The following is an 18,864-nucleotide window of genomic DNA, read 5'->3' as shown; positions in this document are numbered from 1 at the left end:
CTGATTTGACCATTAGTGCGCTGATGCAGTACTGTATACTACACAAAGTGTAATTTGCTAGAGGTCACATGGGTTATTCAAGAGCCCCTTGAGACTTCCAGAGCAGGCGGGACCTCTGTGTGGAACTATTACTGCCATGTGGGAAGGAGGGCCATGGTGAACCAGCATGTTACAGCCTTCTCTATCCTTTACAGTGCATCAAAGAAGCCTATGAAGACGAGTCATTTTTTACATAATTTTCAAATTATCATTTGAGAGAATAATCCCCATTAGCTTTTCGTGTAAAGAACATTAGATGGTGATTAAAAGCTGTAATAATGCTAACCAGTAAAATGCTTTTTCTCTTTCATTTTTCTTCTTTTTTTTTGGACCTCTGAATGAAGCAATCACAGTGATATTAAATCCCGTCCAAAATCCCCGAGATTGCCCCGATTCCCTAGGGAAGGGATGGTGCCCTTATCAAGTGGAGCAAAGCAGCAAGGTCTCCATACACTTTGATGGAACACTGGCAGAATGCTGATAGAAATCTAATGAATGGGAGTCCCTCCTACATGCCCTAGAAACAGTAAGTGATAAGGGTCAGATGCAGAATATGACTGCAAAATGATCAATCATCCATATGCAGTGCAGGGTCAGCAGGGACTATTTATAATGAATGAAGGTGAGCGCTCTTATTATGTGAAAAAGAAATAAAAAGTATAAAAGATGGGCTTGCAGTTTTGATAGCAGTATTTTGTGACACTAATAAGTAATTTAGCATTTTCTCTGCTTAGCTAAATGACATTTAAAAAAATGCTGTTTATTTCTGAAAACACTGAAATGAATATGAATAAACATGAATAATTCTAGAAAAACTTTGTTTCTTATTGTGCAAGACTGACCAAAACCAAACTTTTAAAATGCATTTTAAACACACGTTAGCCCACACGAAATCATATAAAATCAAAGTTCTCGAAAAGATAATGCGGCTGGGAGCTGAATCACTAATGTACCTTTTGATAAAAACCTTAAAGTGTACATGCGTGTTAAGAGAGTCAAACTACTAATAAAGTAGCTCTCATTCACACATTTTTCTGTTTCTTTTGTTTCTTTTCTGTTTCACATGGCTAAGGACAAGGACGACGGTCCAAACTCTGATTAAACTCTAATGCCAGCTCGACTCAGTTGTGCATGTAGAGAATCAAGAAAACATCAAATACTGTACATTTGTGTTTCTATGCACTGCTGTTAGGTTACGAATACTGTCACTGCAATTGATTCAGCAAGGTAAGATGGTGGCAAATCTGTTGTCAGAGAGTGTAAATTTTAACTTTTGAACAAACAACATCGAAATGATCCTCTTGGAAGACTTGCCCTTACAACCCTGTAAGCATTTGTCAGTCATGTGGTGGGCGTAGATATCTTCAGTACCTGTTTCGAGTGCACTAGAATCTACCTTAAAGTGATAGTTCGGAGTAGATTCACCCTAGGGTCATTTGAACCGTGACATCCAGCCAAGTAGCCCATCCGAAGTTTTTTCGATCTTGGCTGAACATCAACTGAGTTACTGAGTTATCCCGAATAGCTTAGTACAAGTGCTAATGGAACCTGGCAGTATCTCCAAAATTACCACACTAAAATCACATGTCATGACACCAAACTTCTACAGTAGTACAAATATGGTCTGTACTCACAAAACGATGCATTTTGAAGTTTGTACATAGTCCAGGAGTTTATTATTATCAACACAAGCCTAATAGCTTCTCTGCTGCTAAAGCTGCGTCGACGTCACTTCCTTGATCTGGGAGCTTCAAAGTAAGATGAGGGTTGATCTACCACTGTAGACAACAAAGCAAGGCTGCTCAATTTCTCCATTGATAAAATAAATTCACAACTCTACAACATAAAAATTCATAAAAATTCATGTAGAATATAGCATATACTTTGTTGTCTACAGTAGTAGATCAACCCTCATTTTACTTTGAAGCTCCCAGATCAAGGAAGTGACGTTGACGCAGCTTTAGCAGCAGAGAAGCTATTAGGCTTGTGTTGATGATAATAAACTCCTGGACTATGTACAAACTTCCAAATGCATCGTTTTGTGACTACAGACCATATTTGTACTACTGTAGAAGTTTGGTGTCATGGTATGTGATTTTAGTGTGGTAATTTTGGAGATACTGCCAGGTTCCATTAGCGCTTGTACTTGTACTCGGGATAACTCAGTAACTCAGCTGATGTTCAGCCAAGATCGACAAAACTTCGGGTGGGCTACTTGGCTGGATGTCACGGTTCAAATGACCCTAGGGTGAATCTACTCCGAACCATCACTTTAAATAGGCGCTCCACATTTTCCACCATGTCCCAAGCATATAAAGAATGATTTGCTGTTCTTTGAGTGTTTGAGTTAAGCAGGCTGCATGCTCTAGTGAGGGCTTTTCACATATTTTACAGGTACCATAGTTTGTTTCTACACGTTTGGAAAAGGGGGGAGACGAAGGAAATTCACTTGGTTGCTATCTTCAGGTTCACCACAAGATGCCACTAAAACCGATAAACTTGATCTTCAAATTCCCAGGGATAACTACACAAAAAGGTTGATACGCACAAAGATTTGACCTTGTTGAGATACTTTAAACAACAATCTGACTATACTCTTCTGATCTGTGTATGGGAACTTATTTGAAGCTCAAAGTTTGCAAAAACATAATTCAGTATATTATAAAGAATTAACTTCAGCATTAGAAATCTATTATGTGACATAGTGCTTGACAGATATATTGTTGTTTAGCCCTTAGGAAGAATTATGTTTTTGTGATGCCTTGTTCCAGCACAATTGTGGCCTACTTTATAGTTAAGTACCATGACCAAGCACAGAAAACAAAGGCTAAAGAATATCAAGCCAAGGGTTTATTAAGTATTTTAGTCATATCATTTGTCTTTTGCTACATGCTATAATACAAATTCCCTCCTTTGTTTAGTGGCAAACACTGCAAAAAAGAGACAAACAAATTCAGGAGGAAAATTAGCTCTCACTGCTTTATTGTCTGTTGAGTCTGCCATTTAGATGTGTGTTTGTACAACAAGTCTTTATGTTTTTTGGTGTCCTTGAGAATCTGCTTTTGTTAGTGTTTGAGACCGCCCTGTCATAGAAAAATGACTTCATGAATTTAAGTGACACAAGATAAGTTGTTTAAAAGAAATAATAATAAAGCAGAACCTCGTGTTTGCATTCAACTGATAAAGCTCTCTAGTGGCCACAGAAATGGTTGTGGTAGAAAAGGAGTAAATCAACACTGACAACATGAAGAGACACAAAGGAAAGAGAATAGATGGCTCTAAAAAGTATTGTACTTCACCTCAGGGGGCAATTGCTGAACCTATGGATGTTTGAAGAAATGTTTGAGAATTTTTTGTAGAAAAAGAACATTAATTATTCTATCTGTCTTACTTTTTTTGTATTCCTTTGGTGTTATCATCGACTCATTCTGAGTTTTTTCTTTGCATTTGGTTTCATAATAAATGCTGGTAAGTAAAAGCAACCACAGCAAAGATTTCCTTCTGCTGCAGAATTATGCTCTGCATGATAAGTCTTACCACAAAGCTTTAGCACCACTCATGTGACTCATAATGTCTCTACTTGACTTCCTGCAAAGATAGGTCACCCTGTTCACTGTCTCACAGTCTCAGCTCCACTCTTTAACCTCAGTTGACAGTGAACTGTTTCTGCCTTTGCGAAATAAATCCCTCCATGGATTCAGCTTGATTGACTGTAATCAGTTTGGGGAGCTCAAACATGGCTGGAAATGCACTGGGGATTGTTTCCTGTCTTCTGCTCCTTGCCTCTATTATCCAAGGTAATCCTGGACATTCAGATGTTCTGTTGCTCATATGACATACCAGCAGAGATGGGACATTTATCACTGGTTTAAAAAGTTTACCAGTGTGGCAAGCTGCCTAAGTAAAATGCTATGATTTTATTTGTTTGAATCTCAGTGGACAGCAGTCTGTACTATCAACTTTAAAGAGCAGGTGACTTTGTCTCCTTACTTTTCTTGCTTCTAACACTATCTGATCTATCTGACAGGGCTCAGGGATGTTGAGTTGATCCATTTGGAAACACTGGAAGTTGTAGCAGGCGAGAACATCACCTTACCTTGCATTGTGAAAGATGTTTATGATCTCAAGATTATCAGTATGGAATGGAGAAAAGATGGAGGGACAAAGCTGGCTGTGACCAGCCCAGAGTTTGGGCAAAATAAGTTCTGGCCTAATGTGACTATCCAGAATGTGAAACATGGTAAAAAAACGTTGATAGGCTCCTACCTACACCTTCCTGAGGCGGGGAAATGGGACAGTGGCATCTATAGTTGTGAGATTACAACTTTTCCTTTTGGCTCCATAAAGAATGAAACAAAGGTTACAGTGAAAGGTAAGAGGAAGTCACACATCCATAACTGAATACATCAACCAGACAGCGATCTGCATTTCTCCATGTTGTTGTCCATTGCAAGTGTTTCACGTTACTCCTGATTGCATCAGGGTGCTGTTACTACTAATTTCAACAGGGTTTTCTACTATGCAAATCCACGTTATAATTGCAACTGTATTTACATAAATACACTTACATTTAGTTTTCTGTTTTTTTTTTTTCATCTGCCAAGTGACACAGGAATAATGCACCCTTTTCTCTACCTCCAAGTGAACTGAAAGGAGATTATGATCATAATAGAGCCAGAAGACAGCTTACAATATGTCTGTGTGTGTATTGAATTTGAAGCAACTCTTGTTGGAGATGTTACAACTATCATGTTAATTTGTATTAATCTCACATTCACTTCTCAGATGACATTAAGATTGTGTGTGATGCAGCCGAGACCGTTGAGGTTCATTATGGAGAAAATACAACAATTCGTTGCACAGCGTTCCCTGACGCACAGTACAAGTGGACCAAGGTAAAGGAAACCGAAAATATGAAATCAACAAATGAATAACTCCAAAAGCCATCACACGGATGACACCTGACATTCCAGTTGCTTTCATTTCATTCAAAGAACACACGTTTAAAAACATCTTTTTTTTTCAAAGGTATATTTGTCTGACATGATCTTTTTTGCCCTAGGACAATAAAACGGTGTCAGAGAATGAATCTCTGGAGCTCTGGCGGGTGACGGCTGCTCACGCAGGGGTTTATAAACTGACAGTCAATGCAGGAGACCAAAGCTTGCATAAAGATTTTATCATCTCTGTGCTAACAGCAACCACAAGCTTAAGGGCAGGTGAGCCTCCCTGTTTCTTTGCAACTACTTGCCTCTTTGAGTCAGACTCAATTTCATCAGTTCCTCGGGGCTGTATTAACAATCTAGTAAAGGGCCAGAGAGACGGAATGTGTTAATAAACTGCACTGGACCAGAAATCTGATACTTGAACTTTTGTTATTATGCTGTAGCTCACTCAATTTAAATTTTTAATTAGCTTAAAGGAAGGAGAGAGAGATTCCAAGGATTGAAATCGGCCAGCCATGAGAATGCAGCTGAAACTATGAATATATTGTGAACTAGTAAACTTAAAAAAGTGTAACAATTACAATCAATTGTTTCAAGTCAGTTGCCCTGTGCGATTAGTGTGAATACTGAACTAAGCTAGGCTACAACAGAATTTTTTATTGTAACATATAAAACAAACTTCCTGTCGTCTGCCACCACAGTTGATATACAACTGTGAGTGTGCTGCGTTCAGGGGAGAAAAAAAAACAACCGTCTGCTTGTTATCCTGTGTACACCTTTCATTGAATTTAGAATATGTTAAAAGAAAAAAAAAACGACACAGACGTCAGAAGTTCCTTCCTGCTCTGCTTTTTTTTAATCTTTTCTCAAACCACAAAAACAGACGCAAAGCTTAGTCTCAACGGCAACTCTGGCTCATGGAACAGGGTGAGAGCACAGTCTGTTGGACAGATCGTAGAAGTACAGCAAGCGGAAAATACTGAAACAAGCTACTTGGGCAGATACAATGTTGTGAAGGGGAACACTGCCTTGTAGCACTGCAGTACAGCTTGTAAAACATCAAAACTGAGCATCATACTAATGTTTCAGACTTGTCTAAGAGCTGTTCCGGTTTTTGTGTTGAGGTATACATGTTAGAAAAAAAATATTTTCAAATGAGGCAGAAAAATGTCTCAGTTTACCAGGAAAAGGTTGACTCTGTGCTTCTGAATTTGCAATTCAAGCCCAAGTGTCACAGGAGTCAGTGCACAGGCTTCAAACTCGAGATACTTAAATGATTTCACCTTTATTGATTATGCATGTACTCATAAATGCCAACTCAGGCCATGTATTAATGATATAACCCAGGGCACCAGGTACACTGGGGTTTTTTGTAATACTACTTATAATTCATATATCATCACATCTAGGTCCAAATTGGGGCTCACTAAAGAAAAAGAGATTTTTTTGGAAATACATGGAAAAACCTCAGCAGTTTAAAAAAAACAATAACGGTAAAATAAGTCAAATAAAAAAGTTATTTTACATTGTTATTTGACAGTGTATTATCGTATTTACGGAAAGGATTTACCAAGCAGCCAGAGCAGACTAAAGGAAATTATTGTTCTCAGTGGAAAATCATTTGAGTAAACAACTTCCTGTTAAACCATTAACATTTGAGTGTATCTTCGTTTGTATTGGAATTCAATACGCTATGCTGCGTTATGACCTTTAGAGTCACTGAAGAAATAATTATGTTGCCTTCTGTTGGCAAAGTCTCACCTTAGCTACACAGGTTCATGTTTTGCAAAATTGGGAGGGGGGACGTTATAAAGGTAAGTTAGCAGGCTGCTGACTCCGAATACAATTTTATTACACAGACACAGTATGACTGACACTGAGCTTAAAGTTTGCCTCTTGCGAGAATCAAACTGTGTCATAAACTTGATCTCCCCAAACACTCATTTGTGATGGATTAGTTTGTTAATCTCTAATGTGAGCAGTTTTCCATGTCAGGTGTTTCTTTAGAAAATGAAAGCTCTGAAGATCCAAAGCATGTGCTAGATACTGCAGAGACGTCAAAGTACTACTGTACAGTGGTTCTATCACATTTAACAAATTATTTCTTGTTTTTGTTTTTTTTCACGATTCAGATCCTGCGACAGTGTCACCACAGGCTCCGACTGAATCAGCACACAGCAGCTTTACAACATCACTAACCACTGGGCTTGCAACAGATGTGAATTGGACCGCGCGTCCAAACGCCAGTGATGTTGCAGTCACAGATGCAGGGCATTTAACCTCCTCCACTGTTTTACCAACTATCAGTGTTCCATCATCCCCTGCCACACACTCTGACACATACCATTCGCTCAGCTCTACTGCGTCAAGTACTGACGTCACTGCTGTGTTCAAATCAACGCCGAAAATGTCCAGAAATGAGACAAGGAATGAGTCCAAGATTCATACAATGCAGCCAGAAGACATTTTCTCAGTAAGCACAGAGGAGTCCAGCACTGTAGGAAGCATTTCACAAAACTCTGAACATCCAGATGCACTCCCAACTGGCACTGTAAGAACTACAGTGTTTGTCACTGAAAACAAAGGTAATATTTGATAGGTGTTGCTTCTATTTCATTCAGGAATGCCCAATATAAAGAGCAAAAACATAAATAAATGTTATGCAATCACCAATGCTTTAATTACATATATAAAGTCTGTTTCGAGCTGAGACCCTGTATGCAACTTGTTTTTGATGCTCTTGGACTGCTTCATCTTCATCTTCCTCTCATGGGAGTCCTTTACAGACTCCAGTTGTCTCAGCCTCAGGCAAGATGCCTCATTGAAGGTGAAAAATAACTCATTAGGAGGAGCATCTAGAGTTGGCGCACAAACAATTGAGGGAGAAGATTGCGAGAACCACTTTTGGGAAATCAAAGCAAAAAGTTTCACTTTCTCGCTTTGCACTGATTTTGATCATTTGTTGGAACAGCTTGGGCTCATCAAAGCAATATTACCATTTTGTTAAAAATATATCAGTAGCTGTTGTTGTCCTTTCATAATAAATTTTGCCTTCCTGTTGTCTGCTCCTTAGGAACCGAACGGAGTCATCTGTTGCCGGTGGTAATCATCATAATAATGCTGCTACTGATTGCTGTGGTTGGCTTTTTCTGTAGGAGACTAATCATGAAGAAGAGGTAAAACTTCTGTGATTCAATCTTCTTTTCCTCTTACTTGCACTTATTCAGGATCAGGCACCTCATGACCCTGCAAGACAAAAATATATGATTTTCTCATATTTTCCAACAGATGCACATGGCTCAGAACACCTGTAAGGTTGCCAATAAACATTTGTGCTCTCACTGTTCCTCCACAGGATGGACTTACCACCTTCCTTCAAACCCCCACCGCCTCCAATCAAGTATTCCGCTGCAAGACAAAGTGACACCTTCACACAGACTTATCCCACCTCGAGGTGCAACTCGATTGTGGAAACTAAAGAAATGAGACCAATTTTTATCAAGATATGAAAGTTCATGGCCTACATGCTAGTTGTGAGGATATGGGCTTGTGTTGTAAGTTTCCTGTATGGTTTTCGCACAGCAAGAAAATATATTACTTTCATTTGTGTACAGTTTTAAACTGCGTTCATGGAAGGGTCGCAGTCTAAAGGCTATTATTAATGACTAAAAACAGTTAGAAAAGACTGAGTTATACCAAGTGACACAAAAACTGAACTGAAAGTCGGTGACAACAGGTCTAATGAAGTCATGAAACCTCCCAAGAGGACAGACCTCAACATTACTGAAGGGCTTATATAAGTGTGTAACGAATGTATTGAAATGTTAGAATTAAAATACAGCAAATAAAGCATTTTTGCAGGTTTAAAGGGGTTGAAAATAAATGTTTGAACTGTTTGATTTGACTTTGAATTGACTGGCCTCAAATAAGCTGAAAATGTATTCAATGTGCTTTGAAATGCTGTGAGTTCAGGTCTTAACATTTGTATCATATGCAGAGGTAAACAAGCACTCTTTCTGCATAAAGAGTATTGCTAGTACAGCAAAACACTTATTTATTTTTCTCCATCTGTCAAAGACCCCCTTCTTGTGCTGGGGTGTCATTCTGGTTTCCATTTCTTTAACCAGCGAATTCGGACTTCCTGCCCAGAAGTCCCGTAACTTTATTGGTATGTCACAAATTGACGAACGGCTCAGTATCAAAGACCCTTGTTGTCCACAGCTACCACAGGGTGACACAGGGTGTCGTGGGGATAAAACCACAAACCACATGGACTCAAATGGCTAACTGTGGATGCCATCAAACACACATGTAGAACGCTGTTATTCTAAAGGTTAATAAGTCAAGTCAAGTCAAATTTATTTGTATAGCATATTTCATGTACAACACATTTCAAAGTGCTTTACATAAAATAAAAGCATTGCAGCAGGGAGTGGAAGAAGCATTAAAAATACATAAAAGAACATAAAGAGAAACAAATAAAATAATTAAAATGATTAAAAACAAGCAACAGTCTAGATAAGTTAAAAGATATTTCATGCATAGACACATGAGAAAAGAAATGTCTTTAACCTGGATTTAAAAATGTCTCCATTTGGTGAAAGTTTAATCTCCACTGGCAGTTTGTTGCACTTGTTTGCAGCATAACAGCTAAATGCTGCTTCTCCATGTTTAGTCTGGACTCTGGACTGGACCAGCTGACCTGAGTACTTGGAATAATGCCACTAGCATATTATGCTATATCATGCCACAAGTATTTCCTGATTTTCAGTGTTTTATCCTGAGTATTAATGGGGATTTGTTAAATTGACCTTCTAAATTTTGTAACCCAAATTGAATGGACCTTTAATCGGGTAACACAAAAACATTTCCACTTCCTTACACTAACATAGACAACCAGACACACACACAAAGACACACATATATAGTCGTACTGAAAAACATGTCCCATCTGCAGCTTTTTTCTGATTTTCCGACCACACTGTGTGAGCAAAACCACAAAGTATTGTGTACCTGCAAGATATAAATTCTTGATAAAGACAGCCTCACGCACTCATACACTATAAGTTCACAGAGAGTATAAAGCTCAGCTTTAGTAACCAAATAAGTGTTTGTTGTTTATGGCCCATATGCATGTGTAATGCGGAACAAAATGGTAAATTTACAATGAGTGTTTTTTAAATTTCTTTTTTTTTTAGTTGTGAAGTTTGTACATTTGCTTTCCATTTATGCATTTAGCAGTTGCTTTTATCAAGAGACTTACAAGGAAAAAGGGAGAATTAACAATCAAGTATATTTTAAAGAACAAATCACAATAAACAATTGCAACATCAGTAGGTTAGTTAAGTGCAGCTCAGAGAACCGGTGATATGTTTTGAGCAAGAAATATTTAATTGTTTTTTTTGCCATTGTTCTCACTTTTAGATCGATATCGAACACAATGGCATTTAAAAGTTAATGTCACGTTTGGAAAATGATTTAAAAAATCTATTTGAAACTATACTGTATCCCACAGTGGCACAGAGAGAGCCTGCATCAGAATGAGGTTACATTGCTTCCTGTTTGTAACTGAAGAGCAGCCAGTTTTTCAAAGCACAATGGTGATAAGAAAGAGGTAGCTGAGGCAAAGTAAAAATAGACTACAGTGCATCACACCTCTCCGAGGGAACACAGTGATGCCCTGTAGCTGGAGATCTATTGTGTCAAACAGACACCCTGTTTAGTTCAAGACAGCTGAAAAAATGAACCTTTCCGGTAAGATTAAAACAACTTTCTAAACTTCTACAATAGAACAGCGCATTTGTAGAGATGTTTTAATGTGCACATGTCACAAATGTGACAGAAAAAAAGTGATGGTGAAAGTTGTCGGTTACACTGAAACGTTGGCAGTAAGAACTACCAATGTGAGCATGCTTTGTCTCGCATGTCTGGACCCTTTCCAACCAGAGTAAATATTTATTTACAGAAACAGAAATATAGGCAAATATATGTGAAAAAAAAAACAGTTACAGCAGCAAGAGTGAAATGTGTGTGTATTTTAGTTGAGAGGAAGCTGACGATGAAAGATTGTTTTGTTTTTTTTTTCAAATCCACCTGAGATGTTTCAGGTGCTTTTGGGCACAACAAATGCACTTGTTGATTTAAATTACAATAATAAAGCACAAATTATTTAAGAATGGCAACAACTTTATTTTCACACCAGCAGCTTGTCTTAAAACACTGACACTGGAATTGTCTTGTATTATTGAAGAGATAGATTCCATATTTGTTTGTTGCCAGCTGAAAGGTGATATAATGTCTTGAGATTGTTTAATCTTTTCTGGTTTTTATCAAGTTGTAGAGGAGAAGATTCTATTACGTGCCTCGACTGATAACAATTTATTCCAAATCTCTACACAGTGAATTGGATGGTGTTCATGGCTATTTTGTGTTTGCTGTTTAGATTGTTTCGCTCCACTATTAGCTCTGGGGTTTTTATCTTTGGCATTGGCGATCTCCTTGTGTATCAATGTCATCCTTTACATCAGATCTCGGGCCGCTTCTCACAGAGGTAAATGGTCTTTTTTGTTTTCATCATCTGGTGCTTTTTTTTTATTTTTATGTAAGACATTTTACGAGATGTTACTTTGTTTCTTTAAACAGATGTAGATGAACACCGGTACCCACAAATTTCTGAAAGAGAAAAGTAAGTTTTCTCTTTTTTATTTCAATGTAATTCTTTATCTAAGCCTAAATATGTGTGTAATGCATGTCAGCAAACTGCCATTTAGTCCAATACATATTGATCAATAATAGGAAATAATAGTTATTTCCACATTTTCATAAAAATTTTTTCAATCTACAATTTACACCATATTGTAGAAAAAAAAACGGTCAAATTGCCCTTTCGTATCTTGCTACAGCCTATCAGAGACTGAAATGCATTATTTTAATGGCGTCAGTCATCAAGAGCAGCAGGAAAATTCCCACAATCATCATGAAGAACAGGAAAATCCAATCTACGGCAACATCACCACAGACAGAAATGGTAAGCACAGCCTGCACTCGCTTGCCTATTTGAGAAAAATATGGGAAAATCTGTGAGCGTGTTTATCATCGTTTGACTCAACCAAGAAGAAAGAAAGTCGTTTTTTAGGAGCTCATCATGATTTTGTCCACACAAAATTGACATTTTCTGTATTTTGTCCAAAGTATATCTTGACAGTTGGCCAAGTAACATGTGTTAACACGTCAACTCCAAGCAGGTTATACATTAAATACGGGAATAAGTAAACTGTGGAGATTAGTCTACAGCCTTTATCCACATACCTTTAGATATCTTTTAATGGTATAAAAATTTTTCACTACCTTGTCTGCATTCAATTGGTTGACTCCTGAAATGACAAATATGTTTTGCCCCATGCTTTTCAGAGGTTTGCTATGAGACGATGACCATGCAACGCACTAAAGATTTTCTGAAGGTAACTGCAGCTCATGTGCTTTTTAGAGGTTTTTAGGGTAGAAAAATGACCTCACTTTCAAATGCTTCTATTTACTTACTGCACATTAATTGTATTTATTTTTATTATTATTAATTTAATTTGCATATGTATCAACTCTTGTTGAAAGAAAATCTGTTCACACTTGTTAATTATTATTTTTCCTCGTGTCAAAACAAAACAACAGAGAGAATTCAACATCAAAAGTCTTCCCTCCGTTGTGTTTCTGTAATACATTAAAAGTTTTTTATATTTAAGCTCTGCGACAAAATAAATTTGTTGATCGTGACAAGTAGTAGTAACACATGGCTGACTTGGCCACAGGTGACTGACATTCTCTTGCATGTCTGTGTTTATCTGTTGTAGTGAGCTTCGAGCCGTCCGATAGTTCTGCTCTTCTGTAGTTTGGTCGGCAAAAGCATTGTGCAAAGATTTGATTCTGTGGTGCTTTTATCTGTACCACAAAATTTTAGGAGGCATTTAATGGATTTGTCAGTACCCATCTGGACAAGCTCTGCCAACAATTGGGATGAAATTAGGTTGTTTTGTGTTACAACGAACCAGATGAACAGGAATGGCAGAGACTCTCTGAGTTTTTCCTCTGTGAGCAAGTAAAATCATTGGCTATCAAAAACGTATGAAGCAATATTTAATTAATTAGTAAAAAATAGCATTTAGATTTCACTAGTATAGTATAGCTCACACTCATAGTTCTCAAATTACTCCATTTCCATTGGTTACTGGGCTTATTTTTGTTGTAATACTGCTGTTAAGATTGCATGAGTACAGAATGACAGCATTACTGCAGACTGCACAATTAAACAAAAGTTAATCTTGCGTAACCCCTCTAAGATTTTATTACATATCTGACATGCACATACGTTTTTTTGTCCTATTTGCTTAAAAGAACACATTACATTGTTTATCATGTCTAAGGCTTTGCCTTGCCATAATGCAGAGCAAGTTGCTTTAACTTTGACGCAAATACACTGGTATTCCAGTATATTTATTGCTCTGTTCATACAAAAACTACAAATACGGGCATTACAAATAGTATAGTATAGTCTGTATGAAGATGCATTTGCAGACCATTGTAACATGACAGAAGTGCTTTCAAAACGGAAGGGGGCTGACATCTCACAGACATTGTGGTCGATGAAACTGCAAACCAATCAACACAATTAAGCTCAAAATGTTCTAAAAATAAACATGACAAACTTGAACACACTAGAAGATATGTGGGAACCTGAAAACTGGTGCATAGGGCAGCGGCATGTTATTAAAAACTACCAAATAATTTTGCTTGTGTTATCTGAATCCAGCCTTCAGAGCCTGACTTGAATTATGCCTCACTGGATCTGAAGCTTGCAAAGAAACGCAAGAAGAAGCATCGTCATCCACAAGGCCACCCACAGGCACGAAGCAAGCTTCAAGAACAGCTGCCGGACCACCTTGCTCCTGCTGTGAATACTTTCTTGGAGGTGGATGTAGACATAGACTCTCATCTTCCATCCAAAGACATCAGCACCATGGTTTCACACAGCAGCATCTACCTGAATAGTCAACAAATAGCCCAAGAGACAGAGGAGATGGAGAGGGAGGGGGGAAGTAGGGGGTGGGAAGGAGATCAAGAGAGTGAGGAAAGAATGGATGAAGATGATGTTAACATTGGGAATGTATGTGCAAAGCTCACAGAGTCAGAAACTACTCAGAGCTGCTCAGATCACTTCACTAACAGTTTTAATGGTGACTGTGGCTAACCAGATTGGCTACGATCATATAAAGTCTGTTTGCTTGTTTCAAACTCTTCTGATCCGAATTCTAAGCCACTTGTAAAAGACAAACTCTTGTATATTTTTGTGTCCGTAAATATGAAAACGAAATCATTGTCCGTGTTCGTTTGGGCTTCACACAGTTGAGCAATTTCCTCTTTGACGTAAAATACCTTTTGAAGTCTCACATTGAGCAACTTTTCGGTGCAGAGGATGTTACAAAATATATCAAAGGAAATAAAGGAAATCTTTGAGTGACATTTAGAGGTCAAGAGTCACATGGAAAATTACAATTTATTGTGAAACTCAGGGAAAACCTAAATCAGCAAAAGACACAGAAGAGCTTATAATCATCAATCAGCAGACATCTTGCAGTAAGGTGTGAAGAAAAAAAATCCTTTTGTTTTCCATGGTGTAGGCGATAGCTGTTTGAATGACTCTACTTGCTTCTGCACATGAAAATCTGCTTCTCAATCATATGGAGAATTAGTATAACATTGATGTAAAGATGATAATTGAAGGCAAGAAGATAAAAAGTAGTTGACTTTAAGTGAAACATAAACAATGAAGTTTTATTACCCCCATGGGTACATTGTATTTTTACTGCAAATGCCAACAGCAGAGGTTTTTTCATGTCAAAGTTATGATAAAGGTTATTATGTCTCTAATCTAATAGCTAATTCTCCATCTGCTTAAATGATGCTTCCCCTCTCTGTAATCCCCACTCTGTGGGATCATTTACTGCCCTGCTGTATGCTGACAGAACTTAGCTCTAATGTGAACTCAGCAGTCAGTGGCCTTCAGCACACTAAATGTTTGTTGACAGGTTTTCAAAGCTGACAATGACCTACATCTGCACTATAGCTTAATTTTCAGCCCGGGGCGTCTTGGGTGTAACTGTCACAGACATACAGAGAGGCCACTAAAAAGGTCCTGACAGGTTGGTCCAATTTTAATCCTGTCAAATCTTCATGGGGAAAAAAAATATAAACTTGCAGTTTCTAAACATTCACAAATCAGGATCATCTTGTGATATGCACACAAGTTAAAATGCCACCAAACAGACAGCAACCGTTGCTAAGAGTTGTGTCAGGTTCTGTCAGTGTCTAGATGACAATGATCAGTGGATGCCCTGGGGTACACGATTTCTCCCTGGTTGCTTTAGCTGAGCTAAAACTTTTAAAGTTTCTTGCAATGGCAGACGATTCAATTCAATTCAGTTTTATTTATATAGCGTCAAATCACAACAAATGTCATCTCAAGGCACTTCAATAATACAGTCCAAATTAAGCCAATTAGAGTCTGATTCATTGCATTCATAATCCAATCAAATCCAATTAATTAAATTAAAAATTAGTCCAATTCATACATACAGAGCCAATTAAAAAACGATTCCCTAGCGAAGGAAACCACCAGACACCAAAACTTCTCTTCAATCCAATCTTCCATCCTGAGCGTGCACGAGGCAACTGTGGAGAGAAAGAACTCCCTTTTAATAGGAAGAAACCTCCGACAGAACCAGACTCAGGAAGGGTGGCCATCCGCCTCGAGCAGCTGGGGTTTGAGTGGACAGAAAAGAGGGGAGAAACACTGTAACAACCTTTCAAAGGATACCTGTTGAGACAGGAAAACACAAATGAATGACAACAATTTAGCAATAATGCCAAATGAGGGGGGAAAGAGAGCGAAGTGAGGAAAGGTGAGACATAAAAGGCCCCCATCCCTAACTATAAGCTTTATCATTTGGAAAGTTTTAAGCCTAATCTTAAAGTAAGAGAGGGGGTCTGCTTCCCCGACATTTACTGGCAGCTGGTTCCACAAGAGAGGGGCCTGATAACTGAAGGCTCTGCCCCCCATTCTACTTTTAGAAACTCCAGGAACCACAAGTAAACCTGCAGTTTGGGAGCGAAGTGCTCTGTTAGGAAAATATCTTACAATGAGATCTTTAAGATATGATGGAGCTCGGTCATTAAGAGCTCATGTGTGAGGAGAAGAATCTTAAATTCTATTCTGAATTTAACCAAGGAGTCAATGAAGAAGTCTCCTGTTAGTTCTCATCAGAACTCTGGCAGCAGTATTTTGGATCAGCTGGAGACTTTCCAGAGAATTTGTGGGACAGCTCAATGATAAAGAATTACAGTCGTCCAATCTTGAAGTAACAGATGCATGGAATAGTTTTTCTGCATCACTCTGAGACAGGATGTACCTGATTTTGGCAATATTACGAAGGTTTCTAGGCAGCCCTAGAAACCTGTTTTATATGTGCATCAAATGATAAATTCTGGTCAAAAATAACTACAACGTTCCTCACTGTAGTAGTAGAAGCCAAGGAAATACCATAGAGTAAATATATAGCTAGACAATTTCTCCCTGAAGCGCTCAGGTCCAAAGATAACGACTTCAGTTTTGTCTGAATTTAGTGGAAGACAGTCATCCAGGTCTTTATGTCTTTAAGACATGCTTGCTCAGTATAGCAATGGAAATTTATGCCATGCTGTCTAATAATGTTACCTAATGGAAGCATGTATAAAGTGAAAAGAATCGGTCCAAGTAGAGAGCCCTGTGGGACTCCATAACTTACTCTGGTGTGCAAGGAAAATTTACAAGAACAAACTGGAATCTATCAGATAAATATCACCTAAGCAGTTCTTTTAATCCCAATAACATGTTCAAGTCTCTGTAATAAAATACTGTGATCATTTGTATCAAATGCAGCACTGAGATCCAACAGGACAAGCACAGACACAAGTCCGCTATCAGAGGCTAAGAGGAGATCATTGGTCACTTTCACCAGTGCTGTTTCTTTGCTATGATGCACTCTGAATCCTGACTGAAACTCTTCAAACAGATCAATTCTGTGTAAATGATCACAAAGCTGAGCTGCAACTATTTTTTCAAGAACTTAGACATAAAAGGGAGATTGGATATAGGTTAATAATTAGCTAACACTTCTGAATCAAGAGTAGGTTTTTTAAGTAAAGGTTTAATTACAGCAACCTTAAAATTCTGCGGTAAATATCCTGTCAACAAAGACAGATTGATCAAATCCAATATGGAAGGGTCGATTAAGGGGAAAACCTCTTTGAACAGTCTGGTTGGGATTGGGTCTAAAACACAAGTTGATGGTTTAGAAGAGATTATAGCTGTTGTTAGCTCAGAGAGATCAACTGGACAGAAGCCGTCTAAATACACATCAGGTTCTAAAGATACTTCTGAAGCTGCTGTACTTGGTGATACATAAGTGATAATAGTGGGAAGGACTCCATCAATCTTATCTCTGATAGAAACAATTTTAGTGATAAAGAACCTCAAGAAATCATTACAACTAAGAGTTAAAGGAATACTCAAGAGAGTCAAGTTTTATTGGAGTAAAGTTTAGGTAGCTGTCCTCTGTACTATTTGCACTTGGCAGTGAAGAAAAGGATGATGGAATTAACTCTTTAAATCTGGTTACAGCATTCTCTGACAGACACCTGCTAGATGTAAATTTCATCTCAGAAGCTGTAGTCAAGTAATGTAAACTCGAAAGTGAGCTCAAAAAATGATCAGATAAGACATTGTTATGAGGGAGTGTTAACTGTTTCAATTCCATATATCAGCACAAAAATCAAGGGTATGATTAAGACAGTGAGTAGGCCTGTGAACAGAAACTCAGAATAAGGGCCAGGTGGACGATACACAACAACAAACACAAGAGGTTTTTGTGATTTCCACTTTGGGTGGGAAAAACTGAGTCAGAGAGTCAAAAGAGGTCAAACTAATCTTGGGTCTCGGACTGATTAGTAACCCTGATCTAAAGATAGCTGTCACTCCTCCTCCTCTGCCTGTGGTTCCAAAAATGTGAACATTTAAATAGTCAGAGAGAGTTGATTCATTAATGCTAACATTAAATATATCAATATGATGATCACAAATCAAGTAATTTACTAACAGAGACTTGGAAAGGAGAGATCTAATATTCAGCAAACCACATTTAATAGTTTTATGTTTTTGTTCAGTTGAATTTATTTATTTTTTATTTTTCTGGATTTGCTCCTCTTATGTTTATTGATTTATTTAATTTGAGTGGTGTGGGAGCAGACACAGTCATTAAAAATGACCTTAAAAACCACCTTCTCATGGTCTCACGTCATCACTGGTCATTTTTGACTAGAGGCAGAGGAGTAACTAAACATCTGGCACACAGAGCAAGTGAAAGCAGGAGATGGAGGGAGAGAACCGGTAGCCATGCTAAACTAGAGAACCAGACACACCGCTAAAACATGAAAATAAACTCCAAAGATCTGTAGGAGTGAGTGTTAGTTTTTGTTTTTACAAAAAACAAAGGTTGTGTCAGGAACTATGGAAGGACTGTTACTATGGCAATGACAGCTTAATGGGTTAGAATGCTCTTAGTTTTCTCCCACAAGCCTTGAAACAATGTTTTAATGCACTGGACTGGAGCAACAAGTGTTCAACTATCATTTTAAACAATTTCATTACACTGTGGCAATAAAGGCTGGTGGGCAAATGAGGACATTTTCAACGTGACAAATGAGGATGTTCCTTTTCTTCCTTGTAGCAATGGTCTCTTAAAATGGTTCCCCACAGTTTTCAATAACTGACACGACAAATGGCTCAGTCAAACTG

At 38.0% G+C, this 18,864-nt stretch overlaps 2 protein-coding genes across 2 annotated transcripts; both read left to right on the top strand.

Moving 5' to 3' along the window:
• The first annotated feature begins 3,662 nt into the window (after positions 1-3,662).
• LOC142402105 (uncharacterized) lies at positions 3,663-8,894 on the top strand. Its single transcript, XM_075487585.1, has 7 exons — positions 3,663-3,836; positions 4,067-4,411; positions 4,825-4,934; positions 5,102-5,258; positions 7,118-7,570; positions 8,059-8,161; positions 8,341-8,894. Exons 1-7 carry the CDS (start codon positions 3,776-3,778, stop codon positions 8,492-8,494), a joined length of 1,383 nt encoding a protein of 460 aa, XP_075343700.1. The 5' UTR covers positions 3,663-3,775; the 3' UTR covers positions 8,495-8,894.
• Positions 8,895-10,632: 1,738 nt separating this feature from the next.
• On the top strand, positions 10,633-14,815 carry LOC142401664 (uncharacterized). Its single transcript, XM_075487129.1, has 6 exons — positions 10,633-10,739; positions 11,428-11,535; positions 11,628-11,670; positions 11,888-12,012; positions 12,396-12,445; positions 13,786-14,815. Exons 1-6 carry the CDS (start codon positions 10,727-10,729, stop codon positions 14,221-14,223), a joined length of 777 nt encoding a protein of 258 aa, XP_075343244.1. The 5' UTR covers positions 10,633-10,726; the 3' UTR covers positions 14,224-14,815.
• Positions 14,816-18,864: the final 4,049 nt, after the last annotated feature.

Source organism: Odontesthes bonariensis, chromosome 16 (genome assembly GCF_027942865.1).
Source record: "Odontesthes bonariensis isolate fOdoBon6 chromosome 16, fOdoBon6.hap1, whole genome shotgun sequence".
Taxonomy (NCBI): domain Eukaryota; kingdom Metazoa; phylum Chordata; class Actinopteri; order Atheriniformes; family Atherinopsidae; genus Odontesthes; species Odontesthes bonariensis.
Note: the sequence above shows the minus strand (reverse complement) of the source record. Positions and strands in the feature narration are given on the sequence as shown.

What these genes read in the sequence shown, in the direction of transcription:
- LOC142402105 (XM_075487585.1), top strand. Translation starts at nt 3,776, where the DNA reads ATGGCTGGAAATGCACTGGGGATTGTTTCCTGTCTTCTGCTCCTTGCC. An exon ending in AACCACAAGCTTAAGGGCAG is followed by an intron (nt 5,259 to 7,117) that starts GTGAGCCTCCCT and finishes TTCACGATTCAG; the next exon opens with ATCCTGCGACAGTGTCACCA. An exon ending in AGACTAATCATGAAGAAGAG is followed by an intron (nt 8,162 to 8,340) that starts GTAAAACTTCTG and finishes GTTCCTCCACAG; the next exon opens with GATGGACTTACCACCTTCCT.
- LOC142401664 (XM_075487129.1), top strand. An exon ending in CAAATTTCTGAAAGAGAAAA is followed by an intron (nt 11,671 to 11,887) that starts GTAAGTTTTCTC and finishes ATCTTGCTACAG; the next exon opens with CCTATCAGAGACTGAAATGC. An exon ending in CATCACCACAGACAGAAATG is followed by an intron (nt 12,013 to 12,395) that starts GTAAGCACAGCC and finishes CATGCTTTTCAG; the next exon opens with AGGTTTGCTATGAGACGATG.